This window comes from Bradysia coprophila, assembly GCF_014529535.1.
Source record: "Bradysia coprophila strain Holo2 chromosome X unlocalized genomic scaffold, BU_Bcop_v1 contig_117, whole genome shotgun sequence".
Taxonomy (NCBI): Eukaryota; Metazoa; Arthropoda; class Insecta; order Diptera; family Sciaridae; genus Bradysia; species Bradysia coprophila.
Window position 1 is genome coordinate 266,622 of NW_023503292.1, and position 8,215 is coordinate 274,836.

The following is an 8,215-nucleotide window of genomic DNA, read 5'->3' on the forward strand; positions in this document are numbered from 1 at the left end:
CAGGCATGAGCGCCGCCGAAAATAAGCCGCCGATCAAGCCGCCGCCGGCCATTTTTGAGCAAGCAGCGTCGCAGCAGAGCCGGTGCCAAAAACACGGCTCAAGCCGGCTTGAAACGGCTGGAAAATTAAATAAAGATTTCGAAAGGTGAATGCGTGAAATAATTTTGAAAACCGAGATTCCTGTTGATCCTAAGCAGCTCAAGTACATTTTGATTTTTTTTTTCAAAATTAAGAAAATTTTGAAAATTTTCTTGAATTTTCATGAATTTTCCAGAATGGTATATTACGTCCTCGCTTCTAAGTTTGTTGTTTTGGCAAGTATGACCTTTGCGGAACGAGCCGAAATTTTTTTCGGCTAGCCGCCGCCGAGGTTTCTCCGTCGGCGCTCATGCCTGGTCTGGACCAAAAAAGTTTGATATTGTCGTTAAAAAATTTTTCCCATAGAAAGTAATGGAAAAAATGTATGGAAAATTTCAGTGTTTTTTCACACATTTCGTCCTTGAGCTACCCATAAACCAACTCGGATCGCATCGGCCCCATATACAATTTTTATCAGGAGGCCATAAAGGTTTATTTTCCGCGGGGTCCGCCAACTTCCTCGACACTTTTATTTTTTGGACACCCCTAATACACATTATTTTCTCACAGAAAGAGGCAATTCCCTTTTCGATTCGATATACTATAAATGTTGCATCTGGACTCTGCTCTCATCTTGTCATGGACTGAAAACTAAAAGTGATTTACAAAATTTTTTTAATTTATTTTTTGTCAGTTAAAATTCTTGAATGGAGAGCAATGGACCCTACACGAATTTGTAGCCTTCATTTAGGCGGAAAATGTTAGTCTTTTGATGATTTCTCTGAACAAAATTCTTTTTTTTGAAAGAGTAAAACAATTAAAGCACGCAAAAATGCGTTACTTTTAATAGAACAAATTGGTTTGTGGGTGATCACTTATCCCACTTGGAGAAACCTTTGCAGATTGTGTAAATTTATGTAAAGTTTGCATGTTTCCCAAGTGAGTTAAGTTATGACTCCCAGACCAACTTTTCCTTTGCAAGTAACACTTTTTAGTTGTTTTAATGGTTTTACTTTTTCAAAAAAAGATTTTAGTTCAGAGAAATCATTAAAAATACGAATATTTTTCGCCTAAATGTAGGCTGGTTAATTCCACCGTTGGCTGTCCGCGTTACATTTTTTTCAACTTTCGATATATTAGGACGCATTACAGCTCCATCGTTTTTCGTGTAACATACATATTCCTAAACAACTTTTTAGAACATGAAAAAGCTGTAAGTGCCAGAGGAATCGAGAAAAATCTATGATAAGCTACGTAACGTGGACAGTCGTTTTCAATTTTTGCTGGAAATTGCCGTCGACAAATTTGCAGAGGGCCCATTGCTCTTAAAATGTTTTACATTATTCTGAGTTTGAAATGGAATTTTTAGCAGTAATTTTATTTCGGAAGCAAAACATCATCGATGTCTAAATATTGTGGATTGTTGAATTTAATGGAAGGAAGATCATTCGTGAGTACACCATTCAATTCGGAAATGTCATTTTCCAACGTATAATATTGACTCAAATCACTTTGACATATGTCTGTGCCGTGCAACAAGAATTGCCCGGTCCCTATCAATTCGACATCGATTGGCGTCAACGACGAAATTTCTTTCAATTTCTCTTGATCATCGACTGTCAATCCCAGACCCCATGTTGTGTATGGACTCAGCATGCTACTTCCGTCACGCAATTTGACATAAACGTTATTCGCCATTATGTTGGTCCCACTGAATTTAATTGTTTGTGGTGGACTTTTGATCGAATAGAATTCGTTGGCGCAGCGGTAATACGATATACCCATGTGGATCATCGTAATGTGGGCTGTCTGTAGCACAGCATCCAGGCTGGATTGGAACGTTTCGTTTACCGCATGGAATGTGAGATTGACGGTATTGAATTTGATTGCGCTGTTATTTAATCCGCTCGCAACATCGGCATGTAAATAGATACGATCTCCGGCAAATAAATCCTCAATTTCTTTACGATGGTCTTTGCTTCGCCATAAGTAGAATGATCTCGACCCGGGCAATTTACTGTCGAATTTTGCTCCCATAATATTTGCGTCATTTTCATTGATGACCGCCTTATTGAGTTGCTCGATACGGTTTTTGAAGCCATTTATTTGTTGCACAATCAGAGAAACCAAATCGTTAAGGTTGGGCGCTTGCGTTCGAATCGAAGCGGGTAAACGGTAGTCCTCGAAATAGTTGGCGGCAAATGGAAAAACGCTTTGCTTGAATGCATTGGTAGCGGCTAAGTATTGGGTAATAATGATGTTCGCGTGAATGTTGAACAGCATATGGTTGAAAATTGATTCCATTTGTGGATCGGCGATTTGAATTTTTTGGAAACTCGCCTTATGCAATTGTCCGATGTAAGTGGCAAGTTTTGCGTGCTCGCTATAAGTTTGAATGCGATCATAAATATTGATCATAAGGCTCATGGCATCGATTAGTTTATCGAACAATGACCTCATTTTCCCTTCGACCATATAGCCAGAAATGGAGAGAATCATGCTTTCTTTGGCATCAGTGATCGCTTCTTTGATGTTCCATTTCTGGAGATCTAGCGCAACATGAGACTTGGTGCCCAGTGTTTTACGGGTATTTTCGATTGATTCATGGAATTTGGTCATTTCCGGAATTAATTCGTCATAAACCGTTGTTTCGAATTGTTCCAATGCTCTCAATGAATCATAATTTTTAGAGATTGCTTTCGTCATTGTATCGATTTTTGTCCTATCGCCTATGATTTTCTTAATGGTCTCAATGCCGCTATCAATTAAATCAATGGCGGTGGACATTCGTTCGAATCGTTTGGACCAGTTTTTTTTCGTTTGTTCCTTAAATTTAACTTGTTTTTCCATGGCTGTCTTTTCGCCGTTAATAAAAGTCTTCAGATCATCTTTGATTTTTTTAATTTTCCCTTGAGTTGGATTTGTCTCCTCCTTTGCTTCTTTCAACCTTTTTTGCAAATTTCCCAGATCGGTGAGATTACGAAGTGTCACATAATTTTCCCATTCTTTATCGTCCAATTTTTTCTGCTCTTCATTTTCATCTTTCCTCAACGCTTTGGTCAGTTCTTCGATTTCTTTTTCCATCGCTTCGATTTTTTTCTTTTTCCGTTTCGCGACAACATCAGAAATTTTCGATATCACATTGGTCACACCTGCCGGTATCTTCACTTCGATATCAAGCGAGTCCTCCGGATCAACAATAAATTTACCGCCAATATTTGTACCCATTTTAATTAACGTACTAGCGAGTTTTGCTTCGGGTCCGGCATTACCAGCGATATCAGCAACAAAATTCATCGTTTGCAGAACCGAACGCAAAATCCAATTTTGCTGTAATTTCTCCAAATTTTTTTCCTGCTCTTTGATCTCTTCTCTGGTTTGGTCCTGACGCTGAACCGTTTCGTCGATTACCGACTGCAGAGATTCATCCATTTCCTCAAATTTCTCCTTTATTTTTGGCATCAAATTTTCGTTGATCAATTTATCGGCCTCGTCAATTTTTGCGTCCAAATCTTTTTCGTAATCGTTCCGGTATTCGGTGATCACAATGTCACGTCCGATGTCATTCAACGTTTTCACCGTATCGCTCATAGTGTTCAAGTACGTGACAACGTCAATAACCAAATTTGAATCTTTTCCTCTTCGCAGTCCGTTCGCCTTCGTCAGCGCCGATGTGTATAGTGTTGCCAATATTTTCCGTTCATCCATTCGTAAGTTTGGAGTGTTCTTGTCAGCAAATGATTCCAAGCGTTTCAATATGCTCTCGTAAAATGGCAGGAAGTCGACATATTCTTGCAAATCGAAATATTGCAATTCCAATGTGTTCAGTTCGTCAATGAAATCTATGATTTTGTACAAACTCTGTACCTGCTCATTTCCATCCAGTTTCCAGTATACTTGTTGAACGTCTCGTAAGTGGAGGGTAGTATTTTCTGTCATACCGGCTCGAATCAATTTCTTGTAATCATTAAATGCTTTGCCCACATTGAATGGTGCCACTGGTCTAGGATTTTCTCGGTCGGCTTCATTGAATTCTTTATATCTAGGTTTGGGGGGACATTCAGGATCCATTTCGTAATCGAAATCATGGAATGTACCAGTAAACACCAAATATTCATTTTTTAGCAACTTCCAAAGTGCTGAGTTACATCTTCCATGATATTTAACAAGTGCTCGACGCGTTTCACATGGGTCAACATTTACACCATTTTCACCCTGAGGACCGGTTTCATTGACGAATATTGGTCTTTGTTGTCCTATGTTCTGTACGGCGCCAGGGTTTCCACCAAGTCCACCTGAAACATAAGATTTTTTTTTTTTCATTTCTTCAATGTGAAATTCTAGGACCCTACACTTTATAGGTGAATGCATCAAAACTTTACTTTTAGAGACAGATGATGTCTCTTCCAAGTTTTGAATTTATGCCTGATTTACACCCGAGAGACTCATAGGTCTTATAAAGACCAATTAAGTTTAATAAGTCTCAACAGGGCTGAACTGGCTCAAGAAAAGCTCTTCGAGGAAAGCTTGAAAAAGCTAATTTACGGAAAACATCATTTATATTACACCAAATTTCAATTGATAATAATCCAATTCGTTTAAAGGGGTCATAGGCGAGATAAATGGTAGTATAAGATCGAAACGTTGTCAATACAAATTGAAATTTGGTGTAATTTAAATTGTGTTTTCCTTTTAAGACAGATCATTCCGTAAAGTAGTTTAATTAGTTAGCACTAAATAGCCTCAATACGAACAACACACACTCTACGGATAATAGCGGCAGAGTCAAAATGACCCAAAATTATATCGGCTAAATTTGAAGTTTTTGGACAAAATGATGTATGGACGACTTGTTCATTTTTAAAAATAAGGCGCACCTTCCATACATCACTTTTTGATTGGACCACGGGTACCACTTGGAACCACCTGGAACAACTTGCAAAAATCAAGCAAAATTTCGACTCTGCCGCTATTATCCGTAGAGTGTGTGTTGTTCGTATTGAGGCTATTTAGTTAGCACCGGTGTTCGAAAAACCTTCAGTAACATCTGTCGTAAAAAGTTGAAAAAGCTCTCAAACTCAGACGAGTATTTGAAATTGTAAACAGTTCTATTTTCATCATTTCTTCATCTAGTTCTATGTCGGATACCAATGTTATAAGACGCTAGGTGACATATAACCCAGTTATATGCCACAATTATAACTGCACCAAAGACGAAACATTTCAATTCCTATTATGGCCATCCCGGGCCTGAGCCCCATTAAGTCTCATTCACCTCAAAAAATTTCCTAAACCCACAAATAATTCTAATGGAATAAGTTAATAGCAGATTACGCAACACTAACTCAACGTTTCGCACATGATTATAACTGATGGAAGGTCAAAAAAACAAACTTTTGTTTTCGAAACATAAAGATTATCATTTCTGATCTTTAACCTAATTACGTACATACCTACTTTCTCAAGACTATCAAGTCTCATTAAGTCCAATTAAATCTCATTAGATTCGCCAATGAAAAAGCAGTGCGTACCGGCAAACACTTTTAACAGCAGCAACAGGGAGTTTGTCGAATGACAGATTTTCCTTAATTTAATCAATCCACTCCTTGCCTGAATTCCTTGAGAAAATAGCTTGCAGATATCGAAGATCATGATGGTTTTGGACTCTTTCCATCAAAGTCAATGATTCAATTTTATGATGAAAAACTAAATTCTTTCCCAAAACAATTCTTGAACTTACCGATTCCAGCGTATCCGTCTGGTTTGCAGCACCATCGGGCATAGATTTTGTAATTTAAATCGGCTTTAAACAAACTGTTATCATGGTCACAATAGCTTTGGGGATTGTCTTTACTTGGACCTTCAATTTTTCTATATTTATATCGCATTTGCTTGAGGGCATCATATCCATACTCGTAATGCCAATCTCGGTGCAACATATCAGAATCTACAACCGGTCTTTCCGAATAAGCGTCCGAGCCGTTTTGACCATATCCACCCTTTCCTCCACTTACGTCAACAGTGAACCAGTCCGAATGGTCCATTTCATAAGCATAGCCTAAAAAGTTGGCACCATTTCCTCCGGCAACGCCAGGAATGCCAGGCGTACCATCTGGTCGATTATATGTTCCATAAGTATTTGCATTATGTTTTTTGGTTGCATCACTTCCCACCAATGTCAATCGGACATTCTGTATCGTCACCTCCCATTTGTGTGCAACGATGACGATCTCTTCTTTATTACGAAGCGTACAGTCTTGATCGACAAAAAATTTGTTCAACGCGAGAATACGGTACTTTGATGCACCATTGCAAAACGTTTCATTCAGGTCGCTCATTAAAATGAAATCTCCTGAAAACGTGGCTATGTTGCCGTCGCATTCAATTTTCTTTTGGTAACGCAATGTTGAACGGATGATTTCATTGACCTCCGCAAATCTACGATCATTCATTGGAAAATGACGCAATAATTCGTAATATCCGGGATGTTTGTACAGAAAATCTCCCCAGTTATTCGAATGAATGTATAGACCTTTCGGGCCATCCGTCTTATCTCCAAAGTGTAAGACATTGCGAACGTCGTAGGCACCTGGACGCAATTGAACGTTGTATGACGTCAAAAAGTCGTACAAATAAATCAAAAACGAATTCCAATTTTGCTCATTTTTCACGACTGTCGTTGTTTCATAAAATCGATCGAACCATAACGGTGGAACCAGCTGACGTACACTAAGTCGTCTAGCTATTTCCATCTTTTGCTGTTTTTCAATTAAATTGTCGAACGTGTCCTTGGATATGGTGACGTTCATTTTCGACATAAAATCTAACAAACGAATTAGGTTCATCTTTGGTGATAATTCGTCAGTCGTCGATTTTAGATCTTTTAGTTCATCGTCGATTTTTTGGTAATAACCTTTCCGAACATCTAACCGTTTGATTCGTCGCCCTTCTGTTAATATCTGATTGGCAATAGCGTCATCGATTCGATCAATTGTGTCCGTGATATTTTTGATGACTTTTTCGCCAACCGTGCGAATGTTCATTACTGTTTCGTCCGACGGTGTAAAATCAAAAGAAAACTCTCCCATCTCTGCATATGGCAATCGCGTACATAAATTTTGAATATTCCCCAAAGAATTTTTTACTTTGTCCATTGCATCAAAATTCCCACTTGTGACAGGCTTGAACAAAACGGCCGAGGAATTGGACAAGCCATACAGCCCCATCCACACATCAATAAATTCCAATTTTTGTTCGAAAAATCGGTCAGCGTGTTTATGAGAAATCAAATACATTTGCCTGTATTGGGTGACATAATTGGAAATCATATGCATAGCAGATTCATACGTTATCTCTTCAGTCCCACGAACGGACGGCACTCCCGTCACAATGAACCCGAACTGATAATTTGTTTACGATGTTAGTCTGCCAATATTTTTGATCAGCAAATCAAAGTTGACGAAATCTTCGACATTATTTACGGATTCATAGTCGATTACCATAAGAATTTTCATAGCAGGCGTTTTTTCGATGACCTGTTTCAGGAAATATTTCGTTGCAGTTTCAATGCTTGCATTATGATACTCTTGAAAATCGGGAACGTCGTAAAAAACTGTATCTTTCTGATCGATTTTAGCGGTGATTTGTTTCGGTAAAATACTTTCAACAATGCCGCCACGTTCATTCGGTTCTAAATTATCACGTATTATGAGTTCAAATGCATTCTGTCCAGGATCAAGTGCTTCTAATCCATGAGGATCTTGTAACAAATGAATTAACTTTGTTTTGTCACTACCAACGGTCCCAAACACCAAAACCGCTTCAGTCGGATAGACAACATTTTGTTGGTGATTTTTCCCCATTTCCACCAAATTTATCGTTTGATCTATCACATCTTCAGAACCACAACCGATTGCCGCTAACACCATACACATCCAGAATATTGTAAATCTTTTCATTCTCGGTTAAATAAGGAATGGCACTCCTTCCGATTGAATTGAAAACGCGATCCATTTATAAACTAACTTTAATGCTTATTAGCACTTCACTTTATACCATTCGAAAGGGGTAAAAATCTTAGGGGTCATTCACGAGCACATGCGCACCAAAGTGGGGGTATGAATGTCAAAAAGCGTGC

General features: G+C 38.5%; 1 protein-coding gene across 1 annotated transcript; it reads right to left on the reverse strand.

Moving 5' to 3' along the window:
- Positions 1 to 1,455: 1,455 nt before the first annotated feature.
- LOC119066998 lies at positions 1,456 to 7,940 on the reverse strand. Its single transcript, XM_037169726.1, has 3 exons — positions 7,560 to 7,940; positions 5,819 to 7,478; positions 1,456 to 4,373 (listed from the first exon to the last, which is right to left on the reverse strand). The coding sequence occupies exons 1-3, from the start codon at positions 7,938 to 7,940 to the stop codon at positions 1,456 to 1,458; spliced, it is 4,959 nt and encodes a 1,652-aa protein (XP_037025621.1).
- Between the last annotated feature and the right edge of the window lie 275 nt (positions 7,941 to 8,215).